The following is a 16,844-nucleotide window of genomic DNA, read 5'->3' as shown; positions in this document are numbered from 1 at the left end:
GAGGGTATCTCTATCATCATAACGACCCAGAAAGAGTACACAAGCTCTATGTATGATATAGGGTTTCTAATAGGACCGGAACGGCCGAACAGCCGTGTTTGCAGTATGCACTGGAGCCTCGTGTTGTGAGATCAGTGACTTCTCAGATCAGCATGGATTCAAAGCCCAACCGGAAACTATGATACGTCCGACAGCGGGCAGATGACCTACAGAATGGTCTACAAACAGAGCCAAGAGAGACATTTGAACGGGAACTAGGGAAGTCGATCAACGGCCCATGCGCGACCAAAAGCAAAACTCCATCGAAATACTCCAATCAGCGTAAGCTCCAACGCATACGTGGAGCAAACAGTACTGTATACATGCCTCTAAATATCCAAATAGGAGTTGATTCTCGCTCATATACTCGGGAACCGCACTGCCTCCGACGGCTGTACGAGGTGGAGCAAGATGTAGCATGGTCGCACAATAATGGCTGTTGCGACACTCGGATCACAGAATGAACTATATCACAAATGTACGGGGTCAAAATGAGAATAGCCAAATAACCGTATGTGTTTTCCTGGGTCTCACAACAGCCGGCCTTGCAGCGCGGCCGTTTTCCACGCTCGGCGCTGGCATTTCTCCCCTCCCATCCAATAACAGAGCCTGAGCCGCATGTATAGAGTATAAGTTGACTTTGTAGCCCTAACTAGCAAAGTACTGGATTTATTTTGCTTCGTAGACACCCGATCCGAACCTTAAAGGATCCATCGAGGCCGTTTGGACAACGGGCTAAATTGATCTATACCCCGGATGTAACATACTTCGTGGATTACCACCTCCGATAACGGGTTTTTATTAACTTTGCGAATCACCGGCTTGCGCCAAGTGGTGCTTCTGCTCTTTGTTACGCGGGTCTGTTGGTTCATGGATCTTTCTCTAGACGCTGGCAGGGTACACATCGCATCTGATAATATATCTATATCAATCTCATCTAATAGAATAAAAACGCAATGCAATACAGTAAGTAATGCTAGGAGCAACAGGCGATGATCTCTATACCACCACCTCCTAGTCACACTTGCGCTTTATCAACGATAGCTACCGCAACCCCCCGTTTCTATCCCTACATTCCCGAAGAGCTATATTCGACAAATGGGGCCAGTTGATTGATTGATCTTGATGTAGATCAAAGAAAAGTATCATTGGCCAGCTTTTAAAAGGCATTGAAAATGTCAGAATTGACATATCCAATCGTATCTTTGGCTATTTAGCTTTTTTGACTCTATCTCTGACTAAGAGTTCACAATGTTTCTCTCTTGATGCAACATCAAGACAAAACGGTCTTCACTGTGAACGGTAACGGGGAAATAGAAATTTGATTAAGATTTCAAAAAGAACAAAGTCTTCAAGAGTTACTGGTCCCACTTCTCTGACCTTGAGAGGCAGCCTATTGCCTCCAACGAGCCAGGAATGCACATGTACCAACCATCAACCTATCCCAGACCATTGTCCCTCAACCAATGGCAATTCTAGGAAGTTGATGGAGAGATGATCCTATACGACTACTCATAAGAAGGAGTGGACTGGAAAATCTTGTATTGTGCGTGCTGAGAGAAAAGGAAGAAGAAGGAAAGCTAGCTAGACTAGACTAAAGTGCTAGGAGGTCACGTGTCTTCGCAACACCCCCCACGACTAGTGCTATAGTCGTAAACTGTCTGATCCTTTCTATCTCTCTCCATTTTGAAAAACCAGTATTCAGTTAAACCCCCCATTTTCAGCATGAAAATCAACGTTCAATCAGTTGCAGATAGTCAATCCTAGCTGCGTAACAAACCTTTTAAACATGATCTTCCTAAGGGGTTTCGTCAGTCTATCAGCAGCCATCTTAGCGGTAGGAATCTTAATGAAGTTCACAGTTCCTGTAGTAACTTCCTCACGAAGTCGATAGTATCTAATAGCAATATGTTTCGTAGCGGTATGAAATTTAGGGTTAGAAGCTAGTGTAATAGCACTATTATTATCTATATAAATAGGAATAGGCTTCTAAAAAAGTCCCGAAATGCCGATCTCTATTAATAACTGAATCAGCTAGATAGCTTCCTACGTAGTAAGAGCCTCTGCAATATATTTAGACTTAGTAGTAGATAATGCTATATAAGCTTGCTTTTTAGAAGTCTATAAGATAGCTCCACCCGCTATTTTAAATATAAAACTAGATATTAAGAGACCCTTTTCGCTATATAGACCTACCTAGTCCGTATTATAGAAACCGAAAAGAAGATAGTCTCTAATTCTAGTATAATGATTGATAGAGTTATATTTCTTAAACAGATAAAAGCAAATTATAAGATACTTAGTGCTAGTAAGATAGCGAAAAACTCGTTTTAACGCCTTAAAATAGCTAGTACCTAGGTTTTTAGTATATTTCGCAAGCCTAATAATGACGAAAGTAATATCTAGTCTCGTAGAGACCATTAGCTAGATTAGGGTCCTAATTTTTGTCTAAAACTCCTTAATTTCAATTTTTAACGTAACACCGTTAAAAATAATAAAGGGTATTTTTTTATCTATTAGGGTAGCGACTAGTTTATAATTTTTAAGACTAAAGCGGGTAAGAATCTTATTAATATAGTCTTTCTAAGAAAGATAGATAAAGCTATTATTATCTTTATCTTTTCTATAGTATACGTTAATTATAAGATATCTTTTAAGGACTCCTTTATCGGAAGTGTTAAAATATCTCGAAATAGCGATTTTAAAGTCCTTAATCTCTTAATCTAACGGGGATATAACTAGTAGATCGTCGATATAAATTATAACGTATAAGGGGGCCTTACTATACCTAATAAAGATAGAATGATCTAACTAAGTGCGAGTAAAACCTATAGATATAAGTATATTATAAAGTAGTTTATACTACTCTCTAGGAGACTACTTTAATCTATAAATTATTTTTATTAGGAGACTAATATTATCTAGATACTATTCCTTTAGTCCCTTAGGTAGCTCTATCTTAATAGGCTCCTTTAGTTTAGTATAAAGGAAGGCGGTTATAATATTAATATAGTGTATTTTCTAACCCTTAGAAGTAGTAATTATAGTAAAGATCTTAAAAGATATAGGTTTCGTAATAATAGTATAGACCTTATAGAAATTAAGATCCTTAATTTATCGAAAACTATAGGTAACTAGCCGAGCTTTATAGGTTCTATTATATTTAATCTTAAATACCTATCGTAATATTAGGGGTCGTCGACCTTTTTTCGATAATCGAGGGATACGCCGCTACGTGCCGTTTTTAAGTTATCGAGCTAGTTCTTTATATACTACTACTAACTATTTATCTTTTTTAATATAAGATATAGCTTCCTTCTAGCTATTTAGTTTAAAACCTACGTCCTTAGACGTTAGCTTAGATAGAGTATATTATTCTTTAGTTATCGCCGTAGTGAAAAGATTAATTAAGATATCGGGAGAATTAGCTAGAAATTATAGGATATTTACGTTAAAGAATAATCGACTAGCTAAGCTTTTAATATATACCTAACTAGGCTTCCTAAGTCTAGTTAAACGCCGTACACTATCTTAACTAGACTTAGTCTATCGAGATCTAGTCGGGATAACAAAATTAGGATTATCTATACGTTCTAGAAGAATACCTAAATACGAGAAGTCTATAATAAACTACCGGGAAGTAGTCTATAGCTCTATAGGAGCCCTAACCCCACCTACGTTAAAGTAGGGACTATCTTCTTACCGTTATCCCTCTATACTACTACCTAGACTACCCGCTATTTTATTATTTCCGTCGTTAAAAGGTAACTCGAAAGAATCGGGGTTCGGAAGGAGATCGTTAAGGGAGATATCGTAAGAGGTATCGAGGGAGGTATCGTAAGATTAAATATTAGGCTCTAATATAATAGGACTAGTAGTATCTAGCGGAGGACTCGCCGGAGAATATATAATATCTTCTAGGTAGTCTTTAACTACCGGAGGGGGTAGTATAGACCTAGTGCGAATCTTAAAAGGATTATTAAATTATAGGGTATTATACTTATTTTCCGGAAGATCAGTATCTAGTAGATCTAGGAGATCTTCGTATTCGTTATAAATAAAGTCGATCGGAACGTGTCGCTCTTAAGACTAAGATCTAGATTAAGATTGAGATTAACCCTAAGATAGCACCTATAGATTATAGTCTAGTATAGGTAGTGCCTCTAGTATCGGATTTTTATTAAAAATAATATTTCGGGAGCGTTTAATCTTCTTAGTGCGTATATTATATAGTATATAATTATCTCCTTCGTTATAAGTAATTAATCTCGCTTCCTATATATACGGATCTAGCTTTATAGGGCGTTTTTCCTTTAGAATTAAGAACTAATATTAATAGCTAAGTACACGTAAATTACTAAGATTAGGCTTCTTCCTATAAAGGGCCTTATACGGGGATATACTAATCTTCGAGGTAAAAAGTCGATTTATAGTGTAGTTAATTCCCCCTAGTAGATAACCCTAAAGGTATTTCGGAAGCTAGTATTTAGATATAATAGTAATAAGGGGTTTAACGAGATACCGATTTTTAATCTCGGTAATACTATTTAGCTACTTCGTATAAAGAGGAGTGGGGTCCTAAATAATACTATTTTGCGAAAGATATACGCCTAAAGGCCGATACTCCGAGGCATTATTACTATAAACCCTTTTAACTTAATAGCTAAATTAAGTTTAAAGATAATTTTTTAGCTAAATGAAAGTCTCGGTCACCTAAGATCGAGATTTAAGTAGAAAAAGCTAGTAAAAGCGCGTAGCGTCGTTAGTAAAGGTAATAAAGTATTTTTCTCTACTATATAATATAATTAAGATTAGACCCTAGATGTCGATATATAAATATTCGCCTAGTTTAGACCTAATAGACCTTTCCTTTCCGAAGGGGAGAGTATAACCTTTACCCTTAATATATAGAGTATAGGGAAAAGTAACGCTAGCACCTTTTTTTAATTTAATACCTTTAGTATAGGTTTCTATCTTACGAACCCTATTTTCTCTAGTATAATAAGCACGTCGGTAAGCTAGGTTAATAGAAATTATAGAAGACCTATTTCTATTTTTAGTAGTAAAAATAGAGTTTAGAGATCTAGTTAGTATATCTAGATTATTAGAAAGTATAGTATCGATTTTGTTAATTCCTAGGTAGTTAAGCTAGTAGTGTTCTCCTTTATAGGTTATAAAACTAATAGTAGAATTAGTAGCTTTAAAAGTTATAATACTATTTTTAACTAAGGTGCCGATATCTTCCTTATCTAGTGTAGATATAGAGATTAGGCTAGCCTTAAGATCTAGGGTAAGCTAGACCTTATATAAGATAAAAGGTCTAATATATTCGTCTAATATATTTAATATTCTTAAAATAACGTCTTTATAGCCCTTAGTGTAAAAAGTGTCGCTTATAGCCGTAGAAACTAGGACTATATAGGGCCTAAAATTAACGAAGATAGACCTATAAGGGGTTATATAGGTACTAGTACCGGAATTAATTATCTAGCGAGAGATATTATTATCTCCTATAGATAGACCTTCTTTTAATACCGTAAGTATACTAAAAATAGCATTTATAAAGAGATTATTATATTTCGTAACTAGGTCTCTAGAAGAAGCTCCTTATTAAGGGAAAATAGTATTAATAGTGCGGTTTATAGAGATAATATAACCCTAACTATCTACCTAACCTATAACTTAGCCTAGCTAGGGAACTAGGACTTACTAAATAGTATATTATTACTATAGTCGTTAATAAAGGACTATATTAGAAGATACACTATTTTTCTATAAAGGGCAATTCCTAGAATAGTGATTTCCTAGGACGTTATAATATTTATAAAAGATAATATTTTCCTCCCGTTTAAAAGACTTCTTTTTCTTCTTATTTTTATCCTTACCCTTAGGTTTAGACTTATCTTTAGAAGAAGAAGAAGAAGAAGAAGAGGTAGTATTTCTACCCTTTTTATTATTTCTACTAGACTTCTTATCCTTATTAGAAGTATCTTTAGTAGATATAGTATTCGTAGATAGGGTTAATTAAGAAACGTTAAAGGAACGATTATTAGTCTCTACCTCGATAAACTCGATATACACTCTTTCTATAAAAGTCTTATCTTTTTTATTAACTCGTAGGTTTTATAAAAAGGAAAGATAACGAGGATTCTCTATAATAGCCTTCTTAAACTAATATAGCTTAATTATTTAAGAGGGCTCTTCGTCTATAGTAATAAAGTTACGAAGGGCCTCTTAAAACCTCCTTATAAAGTCCGAGGGAGATCTATTCTTATACCGTAGGTCAATCCACTTTAAATAGTAGGTATAGGCTTATTAATAAGACTTTATCGTATATATCTTCCGAAGCTTACTAAAAGCTTTACGTACATCCGCAATTTAAGCAATGACTGATAAGGGCTCGGGTACGAGAGTTTTCCGGATATGAATGAGAGTTCGGGTATTATAAGATTGCTAATTGTTAAGCTTATTTTTATACTTTTTCCGAAGTGTTTTATTAATTTCCTTAATCTCCTTTATTCTCTCCCGGATATCTGTAGTAGTGATCGTAATATTATCGTCGCGTTGTGCCTATACCTCCCGTGCTTCCGCGAGTAAAGCCTATTCCATAGCCTGTCGAGAGACTTCGAAGTACTTAGGTTTGTTTGGGGAGGGAATTCTATGAGAGATCATCCTAGCATAGTATCTATTGTTAGTAAGAAGGGCTAGATACATAGCTGTCTTCCAATCTCTGTAGTTAGACTATCCTTTCAGTTTCGGTACTGAATCTGCATAGTCAATCTCATGTCGACTGATAACGAAGTCCCCAATGTTGAAGGACTCCGACATATTAGCAGTCTATGTAGGGTTCGGCAGTCAATAAGAAGGTCGAACAGCCAATGAGATACGGCGGTCAACAGAAGTCGAACGGCTAATGAGGTTGTGCGGCGGTTAATAGAAGAGTCGAACGGCCAATGAGGTGATAGTATCCAGTTTTTCTACCTAGGTATTCGGATACTAGAGAGAAATTGGGATAACTAGTTATGTAGGGTATGTTGGGTGGGTGGGTGGGGTAGGGTGTTGTTAGGGTGACCAGTGAAAAGTCTGCAAAAACACCCCACAATGGGTCGGTGCGACGCAGCACCAGGGTCTCGTCGGAGGAATCAGAAGATGCGAAGCTTGCAGTTATGTAGAGGCTTCGACAGCAAAGGACTCATAACCTGATGGAGAGATGATCCTGTACGACTACTCATAAGAAGGAGTGGACTGGAAAATCTTGTATTGTGCGTGCTGAGAGAAAAGGAAGAAGAAGGAAAGCTAGCTAGACTAGACTAAAGTGCTAGGAGGTCACGTGTCTTCGCAACAGAAGTATTAGCCATAGTCTGCGGGGAAGGCAAGTAGATACCGAAATTCAAAATATGTATAAGCTGTACCATGACACCTACAAGTAAGGAGACCCTATTCCCTATTTGATATAATGAGCATACCTGAGATGGCTCTGGCGATATGCATCGGTAGCCACGCGTTGTACAGATTCTAATTTAGAAAGGTTGTCTCCTAGCTTTTGATCTATCACAGCTTCAGCCTTTTACAGAACCGGGAACGGTCTGCTTGATTTCCCGAGATGTGGATAAGTGAGATCGACAGGTAAGTATGACTGAACTACTATTCTAGATTCGCAGTGTACATTATATCACGCATATCTCGCGGGGTCTTATATGAATCGCGGGGATGAACCTGATTTCCTCTAGTACATCAAACCCCCAAGACATACTCTTCAATTCTTAAATGTAACGAGTAGGATTGTAGGCACTAACTCTGAGATACTGGTATATTGTTTTATTTGAGACTATGATTTGGCCTACTAATCCAAGAATATGCGAAATGATGGTGGTCATAGCAATGTTCTTTTTCAGTTGTCCGATGTCCGATGCATAACATAAAGTGCTGGAGACCCTAACCCAGCCACTAGCTCAGATGCAGCCGTAGTATATTTGGGACCCGGATATGTGTCCTTCTTACGGTATTGATGAGCAAAACCCCAGAATCTGGTCGCGATCATGCATTAGCGTGAATCAGAATCGTCTCAGGCTGCGGCAATGACCAGACGTGCACAGGGCAGAGAGCCCATAATCAGAGATCAAGTAAGATCTACAGGATATGGAATCTTCTAGTCCCAAAAGAGGAATTTTTGAAGGACAAATCCGGTTTCATGTGGTAGTTACCGCTAGGGCGTCAGTGTTGGGGAGCGATAAAGGTCGTCAAAGGGCATATCCCCAAAATTATATCATGGATCTAATGGCAGTGATCCGATGACTGAACGAGCTTAAACGGGCCAATATTTATGGGGCAAAAACTAGATTCTTTTGTATATTATAAAAGAGCCAAATCCATGTCAATGTTGCTGTACAACGACGAATCAGAATTAGCTAGACGGCTCCGATTTGTTTCGTTGGAAAAAGACGGACTCAACATAAAGAATGCTGGCGGAACTGTTGGGCCGGTTGGTAATACACACCTCGAGATGCTACTTGACACATTACCAACGGGATTTTGTAATTAAAGGGGAAAATGCGGCCAATGCAGACAGAAAGTGCGAGAAAGAATATATAATTGGTTGGTTCGAAATGGGAAGTCTGGGCGAAATCTGGTTTCCCCGCAGAACGGCTCGGGCCCCCGGGGCAAATTCATTTAAGTGGCTATCTGTGTACAAAAGAGATTACTCCAGAGATCAGACTCGCCTTCTGGATCCCGCAAGGGAGTGGATTTCAAATGGAGGGCCGGAACGCAGTGTGGCGAAAGAAGCGCGAATATTTCCACGTATGAATAGGAACGCCAGGCCACGGGGCTTTGAAGCCCCGTGAATTCTTGACGGACAAGATCTAGGAACTCTATCCTTTAGAAACCAGGAACAAAATATCATTGTTCCAAAACGCTTTCCGCATCTCCAACGTAGTTGTCGGGAGTAACGGCGCCATGACCGACTTTAGCGAGTCACAATCATTGACATAAATCTCTCCAAGATAGTAGTGTATGTCGGATCATTGTTATCGACAGTTGCTCATGATCGACAATCTCATCTATAATTCCACATGGGCGTTGGTATCCGCTGTTGTTCAAGACCGATGTGTCCGGACAGCTGCCTCGCTGATCGTGAATCTTCATCGATGGCAACGTGTGCTGCATAAGATCTACAGACACAAAAAAACACATAGCTGCAGCTGTGTGAACAAGTCACCATTTGGGAGGTGCATCGTTGAAGTACCCTTAACGATTTGTCAGGTTTGTTATTTCATACTTGGTCGTGTGGACGCGAACTAGTTCGAGGCGCTGGCGCTAGAAGGACTGTGGGGCCCACCAGTATTCTAGTGGATGAAGAACCTGTTTTCCAAAGTGTCCAGCCCTTTGCAAGAAATTCTAGACTTTGGTTCTTGGGCTCGGTGGCTGCAATAGCTTCGACCATCGCGTTGAAAGTAGTGGGGTCTCTACTGCAGGAGATCGGACCATCTTTTCTTCTTGCCTGTTCACTCGCAATCAACGGCGTTGCACCCTACTCTGCGAGTTTCTTGCATTCTGTGTGATATTCATGTGCGGATTCCGGGTTTTACAGGAACTTGAGAAGATCGCCGACCGTGCCAGCGCATTTTCAGCCATGCTTGGCTTGCCATTTCATTCGACGCGGGGCCTTGGAAAATCGGAAGTATCGGCAGAATGGCTGTTCCCAACTGCCTTATTATATGATTGTATTATGAAGGATAAACTCACGAGCGGAGTAAGCGCGCTCTATTCTACTCCGTAAGACGCCACGATATGATTTGTTTGGTTGGACGGAGGACTTGGTGTAGGTTTGCGGCGGGGTTCTGGAGCCTTTGCACGGATATTATAACCAGACGATCAAGGGCCAGAGCCGTCTTCGGATGGATTCCCCAAGATCGTCAGGAGGGGCACATTTCTGAGTGGGACGTCTGTGGAATGTTGGACTTGTCGGTGTACGAATGCCGCCCACCACAATATGTACGATATATACGGAGCACCAAGTACGGAGTACGGGGCGCAAAGATGGTCGGGGCACTCAATATAATGCAGTGGAACTTCTATGGCTGTGGAAGAACCGAATGCAGGCATTCCAACCTTGGCTCTAGACTTGGGCGGTTAGGGCTCGCTGAGTCACCTTCTTCGGGACCTCGGGAGGCTTGCCTTAGTAGGTTGAAGGAGAGTCCCGGCACGTTTGATCCGTGAACAAAAGGAAAAGGGAAAAAGAAAAAAAGAAAAAGGAAAAAGGAAAAATGAAAAATGAAAAAGGAGATTTCCATTCTCTTGCAGGTTGATTAACAACAGGGGGAAGAAGAATCAAAGAGTACGGAGTACTCCGCGTACTCCGTACTCAGGATGCAAAGGAAGAATGAGGGGGTTCGGACTTCCAAGGAAAGTAATCCGTGGGGATCGTGAGTTTTCCCCGTTTCTATTTTATTTTCCCTACAACATACTCCGTACATGGGATCCTCAGGGCGAATAGAGCACAAGATAAGCTCCGCAGAAGTGTCTCCACCGAAAAATTTTCGAAGCATCAAATGATCAGGAAAACTGGGGCCCTTACTCCACTGGTAGGGTCCGAATAGTCGCTACGCACCCCCCGGTATTCGAGTTCTGAACTCCCTTTTGAACCGATGAGATGGAATATTTAGTGATTATTAGCTCTGTGTTTAAAGAACGATGAATCATAAAAAAAAGAGGGAAAAAAGGAAAAGTCCAAGGGAATAAAAACTGGATCCCCTTTGACCCATCAGAGGCTAGGCCTGGAACCGGTTTCGTGATCTGGTGACACGGGCGCTTGGACCAGGTTCCCCCCGTTCGGGCGAGAGAATGGGAAAAGGGTATAAGACACGCTGTGCCCTTAACCTTTCCACTCGGAATCACTCGAAAATCATTCGCACTACACCATATCTCCAAGGCACTCATATGCTCACCATTTAATAACACATCCACATACATCCACATCCACATCCACATCCACACACATCCACTATGAACACTGGCACGCAGAAGGCCCCCAAGACCCCCAAACCAACGGCCTCGGTGCCAATCGTGCAAAATAAACGCTGGCCCCCAATGGCGAACCGCAACGCCCTTCCATACAAACTCACGCACATGTCGAAAGAGAAGCTGGCTCGTGAAGCCACTGCTCCCGACCCCGATCTTCGCCGCTGCGTCGCTCACTTCCGCCTGCACTGCGGCTCTGTCCTGTGGACTGAAAATGATATGAAGTCTCGCATCAGTTCCTTCGATTTTGAGGACACCGACGAGGAGGACGAGATGGACGAAATGAAAAACACAGAACTCCCAGTTCTGAAGAACAGGGCCCCGGCCAACGAGACTCCGGTTCAAGTCGCCGAACAAATATCCCGCAATCCACAGCCTGTCGCTGTTGCCGCTCCTCCAGCTGTTGCCGCTCCAGCATCATCACCGTCTCCTGAAAATTCATCCGAGCATGGTTTTTTGGAAAAAGGTCGCAATTGTCTTGAGGCGACCTCCAAACACCTCTGGACAGGAGGGTCTTGCATCGTTTCCCCCATGGCGGGTTAAACTCGACTCCGTTCTTCAATACTTTCTTCCTACACTCGATTCCCGGCCCCTTACAATCCCTCATTTTGCGACCGACACATGATACCACGACTTGATGACCCTCACGAACAACCAAAATGAATACATGTATATAACTTCACTTTTGACACTATGTCTTAATAATTACCAAAGACCTTTTTTTTTTGCTGGACAATCTGCTACCTTGATTATATGAGCACTACAACATAGAAGACATGGAGTAACATAATACTCATTCCGAAAACATATTCCTGTTCACTCGGATTTTTTTCCGGGTCTGACGAGAATTCTTCCCCAAACTCCCCACATCGTGACTCTATTCTTGGACCCTCAATTCGGAAGGTCTAGCGATATGACTCACCAGCCGCGTAACCCGGGTCACATGACACATACCCGAGTCCCGAAAAAGGAACCCTGGGATATTGACGATCTTCGAAACGCCAATGTCAATCATAGAAGGGCTAACGCAGGCTCCAATGCAGAACTGGGGCAGTGGAACCTTGACCCTCTTTGTGGAATCCAGAAAACAATTGAAAACAACGAATTATGTATGGCGGCAAAATGCAGGAGTCAGGACATGTGGCGAATCATGCGTCAATGAGGCCAATTTTCATCATAGTCATGTCACATCCTCTAGCACCATGGAGTTCTTCCTCAGCGAAACTCGAATGATATGCCCCAATCTCAAATGACATCCCATTGTGCCCTGCCATCGTTGACAGCTGGGACCCTTCCGACTTCAGACCCACCAATTGATTGATCTGTACTTGGTATCGAACTGTCAGTCTGTAGGGCCTGACGTCGATGATACTTCAGATCGTGGGTCCGCTAAATTGGACTCGATCGAAGTATAGAAAGAGTTTGAAAACAAGTAATCAGAGAGAAAGACAAGAACCAGCACAACACACAACTAATCAGAGAGAAAGACAAGAACCAGCACAACACACAACTTACAACACACATCTCACATACATAGCATGTAATGATAACAACGTCACTCACCTTTAGAACATCCCCTGCCCGGGCCGAAGGATCATCCAACTTGACATCCAGCCTTCCAGCATCGCGACAAGGCTCTCCAGGTTCCGCAAAGTGACCGTGCATGCCCGTTCGATCAATGGATGCCCGATTGGCTGGTATCTCATCCGTCACCCCATCCCAGTCCTCACTAATTTTGGACTTGGTCTCGAATCGAACACCAAGGTCAACGTCAAGTCTTCCTCTTTTCCCACTCGATCTTATCGGCCGCGAGAATCCATGCGTCATCACCTGTACCGGGTATTCCCACTCTCGGCCCGCGAGGAACCACTCCGTCAGGATCGCCAGCAACGAGGTCTCGCGAGAGTGCAGTCCCTCGATTGCCTAGTATAACTATAACTCAATGATGTTATTGATGACGTTGTTCTGTTTCGTCTTCTTGGATATATCTTCGTCTAGTGGTTTCTGGAAAAGTGGATAAGAGGATTATCTAGCAAAGATGATCCGAATTTTGAGGTTTTGATTGGAGTTATGAATGACACTAGACATGGTCTAGAGTGATAACGGGAAGGTTACCGCTCAGCCGTTAGGAATCCCGTATCGTAGTGCCCGAGGACCATCTGTGAGAGTAAAGTTTAGGTTTAAGCTTATCTCTTCCCTTATTCATTTGGGATCCTGGCCTGATAACCTTTCTTCTTATACCCGACACCCCATCCATTCATTCATCCATCCATAGATAAACAAAAAAAAAAATAGATCACCTACGACCATCTCTGTCTTTCCCTCACTGAAAAGATTGGCATAGTCGTATTGGAAAATATAAGGCAGTGGACACGCCTCCAAGATACATGTAGCCGGAACTTGCGTTTACTTTGGAGGTGGAACGGGAATGCTCGGCGATATTGGGCTTCATGTAAGAGCCAAATCGCTCTTGATTTATTTATTTGTTTCCTTTTCTGGCATCTCTTTGCTTAACTGTTATCCAGCCATGGTGGCATAACAGGACCGTTATCCAATATTCGACAAGATGGCTCGGTGTCTAATGCTTTCCACTCCTTTCCTGGTACGCTGCAAGGCGGCGATTATTCAGGTGACTACGGTCCGAATATCCTGGGCATGATGCTTGGTTCTGCAGTCTACGGAGTACATCGTTGATGATTCTAAGATTGGAATCATTGCCTATGGTGGGAATATTATTTTTGAAAAAGATACGATTACCGTGCAGCTGCGGGATGCTGTGCGGCGTCGGATATAAATCGCCCAAATGGGGATATAAGTGACTATCAGCACTGGAGTGGTAAAAGATGTGTCTTTTGACGTGTCTCGGCCAATATCGCTTCGATTACATATCACCCCTGACTCGTATGATATTGATTCGGTCATTATTTTGGGTGAAGACTCAAGGTACGAGCGATGACTACGGTGTGGCCAGGGTTCAATTGCAACGCGCAAGAGGAGGCTGGGTACGGAGTAGTCAAAATCGCGTCTGGGGAAGCGGATGTTGTTGTTTCCAGATTGTGAGTTACGGTGAACACAGATGCAGACGCTATTGGGTAATGTATTCTATGCATCGTAGTGGTATGCAGAAGTCGACAAATGGATTACTTGGCTGCAGAGTTCGTGCAGGATCACTTGACCTATTTGAAATTTTCATCTTCATGCTGCATTTCAAGACTTGAGCTACTGCAGGCTTGGCCGATTGTGGTGCATTATCTCGTGCATACAGTGTTCCAGTACCTACCTCCGTACGGAGTACCCACCTTGCGCAGGGGATCTATAACACCCCTTGGATCATGGATATGTGCTTGCACCCAGAACTTCGTACTCAAAATGTATTTTCACTACTACTATCTCTCGATCGCTACTCCATACACTCTTCTGATTTATATATATATTCTTTGTCATCGAGGTGATGAACTCCAATTTCTTGATCGTCCTGATATATGGAGACGCATCCGCTATCTCGACTTCGGTTACCCACCAACGCAGATCACCCACATACTGTACGGAGTAGTCGGTGATATCTCGGCAGACTCGGGGAAGCGTTCCATTTGCCCTAGACATCAAACCCCTAACTACTAGATTTGGCACCGGAGAAGGGAGGCAATAGGATCCGAAGGTGAATATTATCATCGTGGACGTGAATAGCGTTGCAATGTGGGACTGTAGGCATGTGTCCCAAAATGCTGATGATTGTCTTTGTTGCTGTGTTGGTGAGACCAAAATAGTTAGACAGAATGTCAGAATATCAGAATATCCGAAAATAGCTCCCCAAAGCGTAGAAACGTGCTCCAGTAGTACATCCCTTCTTGGCCAGTCGATTCCAAGCCATCCCACTGCCAAAGGGAACGTCCTGTGTATCCCATGCCTCGGCACGAAGCTTCATAGCAGCCTCTGCAGCATCGGCTTCAGTAGTCCACTCCTCACGCCTCAAATCCAATAATAGTTCGCCAAAGACAGTCTCGCCCATGAGTCCGAGATGGGAGTATCCCACAAGCTCGTCTCAATGCGAGTCCGTGGCGAGGCAAGTCACCGTGGAACACAGTATGCCTGGCTAAGATACCACTGCCAAGTATGTGTTTTCAGAAGTGACTCGTCATCCTGACCTGCGCGATACAACGCCCAATATGTCCCGATTACATGGATATAGTCGTAGACACGGTCTGTAGCATAAGAGTCATCCTTATCCCACGACCACCAGTTGCCCCAGTCAAGGGACCATAAAAGAAGATACTCTTGCGGACCGCGAAATACAGAAGTTGGATAGACTTGAAAAAGAGCATCAGAAGCAACATGTTCAAGCTTTGATACCTCCGTTGCGTCAACAGAGCCATATTGCTTCATTGCAATGGCTATGAAAATTGCGCCGCACTCGTCACTGAGTCCGGAGATTCAGACTCGGGGGTCTTGGAGGACTTGAGAATGGGTTGAGTAATCCCATGTTATGACAGATGAAGCCCGATGAAAATGATATTCTGTGTCATTGAACTAAATAGACGTGGTATTAAGTTCGCCCAATTTGTTAATTGTTGTTGGTGCCGAGTCCGTGATGAAATAATGTACTGGTTGGACTTTGCCATCCTCGTACGCGATTTTCACTCTAGTTCGACCCCATACTGCGCCAGTGGGCGTGAGCGATAGAGTGCTGTTTTCATCTTCGGTAATTTTGAATGAGTTATCTTTGGAGACGACCTCGGAAATTCAAGAGCGAAAGGCGTAAGGTCGAGCCGCAAGGTCGATAGGTACCACATAGCCCGGGATACCCAGCGTGGCAGGCGTGTTGGTGGCCTTCACTGTATCCTGTATACAACAAACACCATTCTTCAGAACCGAGAAGCGCAGTCCGTAGGCTACTGATTTCCCTGGACTCAGGATCCGGGAGCTGGGTTCGTCCCATGGCGTAGTACTAGACCACTCATTCTCGGCATAGGTTTTAGTGTGCGTCTTCCATTCATAAAACCCCTAGAAAGTTTGGCTGCCATAAGAAATTCGATCGGTGCTGGGTTCATCGAGGGTCTGCCATGCTTCTCGTGGCGTGGTTGTACCAAGCAACGGGGTAACTTGAAGATATCTAGCATGCATGCCGATATATGGAACAGCAAGCAAGAATTTAGCCACAATTCCTTTTGCTGTGCGGCCGGGGAAGATACTGTTGAACTCGGTAGGAAACGCCCAGGCTGCCGATTTCAAGAATCTGGTCTCTGTTGTTGGTCAGGGTAATGGTCAAACCTAGACCGCCATCAACATCAAACCATTTTCGAAGAAAATGGATAGGACAGCTCGGTAGGGGTTCTGTCATCTCAGCCGCAGCAAGTGCATCAGACTCGGCACTTGTCAACGCTTTTCTTCTTTTTGCGGAGTCGCCTGCAAGTCATTGAGTGGAACCCGATAGTCGATAGCGATATGTATTGTCTCAATTGTGATACTGGAAATCTGCTGCTCTGTATGCGATGTTATCAGAAAGGCAGAGAAAGCAGTCTACTAGGAAGCAAGAAGACTGGAAAACCTTTCATTCGTCTGAGAGAGAGAGGAAGGGAAGGGAAACTATCTAGGAAAGAAGAAGGAGCTTCTTATAGCACGGCGAGAAGTCACCTGACTCAAACAGATGTCATTCAAAGCTAAGAAGCCGAAAGAGTCTCCTGTTGGTTTGAGAGAGGCGAGGACCTGGGAACCCTTGACTAACTCGATGTCAAAGTTGGCCGTTGAAAAAGAGATATAGCCATTTTTCAATAGCCATTTTTCAGACG

General features: G+C 42.5%; 4 protein-coding genes across 4 annotated transcripts; 1 reads left to right on the top strand and 3 right to left on the bottom strand.

Moving 5' to 3' along the window:
- Nucleotides 1-11,043: 11,043 nt before the first annotated feature.
- Nucleotides 11,044-11,601, top strand: N7457_000718 (uncharacterized protein; the record flags this gene model as incomplete). The annotated part of the gene is made up of 1 exon (XM_057171786.1): nucleotides 11,044-11,601. One exon carries the CDS (start codon nucleotides 11,044-11,046, stop codon nucleotides 11,599-11,601), a length of 558 nt encoding a protein of 185 aa, XP_057035689.1.
- A 605-nt stretch (nucleotides 11,602-12,206) lies between these two features.
- N7457_000717 (uncharacterized protein) lies at nucleotides 12,207-13,146 on the bottom strand (the record flags this gene model as incomplete). The annotated part of the gene is made up of 3 exons (XM_057171785.1): nucleotides 12,207-12,380; nucleotides 12,622-12,981; nucleotides 13,138-13,146. 3 exons carry the CDS (start codon nucleotides 13,144-13,146, stop codon nucleotides 12,207-12,209), a joined length of 543 nt encoding a protein of 180 aa, XP_057035688.1.
- A 1,522-nt stretch (nucleotides 13,147-14,668) lies between these two features.
- On the bottom strand, nucleotides 14,669-15,067 carry N7457_000716 (uncharacterized protein; the record flags this gene model as incomplete). The annotated part of the gene is made up of 2 exons (XM_057171784.1): nucleotides 14,669-14,802; nucleotides 14,884-15,067. 2 exons carry the CDS (start codon nucleotides 15,065-15,067, stop codon nucleotides 14,669-14,671), a joined length of 318 nt encoding a protein of 105 aa, XP_057035687.1.
- Nucleotides 15,068-15,472: 405 nt separating this feature from the next.
- Nucleotides 15,473-15,994, bottom strand: N7457_000715 (uncharacterized protein; the record flags this gene model as incomplete). Its single annotated transcript, XM_057171783.1, is given in 3 exon segments — nucleotides 15,473-15,572; nucleotides 15,596-15,776; nucleotides 15,790-15,994. 3 exon segments carry the CDS (start codon nucleotides 15,992-15,994, stop codon nucleotides 15,473-15,475), a joined length of 486 nt encoding a protein of 161 aa, XP_057035686.1.
- Between the last annotated feature and the right edge of the window lie 850 nt (nucleotides 15,995-16,844).

This window comes from Penicillium paradoxum (genome assembly GCF_028828445.1).
Source record: "Penicillium paradoxum strain IBT 22861 chromosome Unknown utg000002l_segment0_segment0, whole genome shotgun sequence".
Classification (NCBI taxonomy): Eukaryota; Fungi; Ascomycota; class Eurotiomycetes; order Eurotiales; family Aspergillaceae; genus Penicillium; species Penicillium paradoxum.
This window is presented reverse-complemented; position numbering and strand designations above follow the sequence as displayed.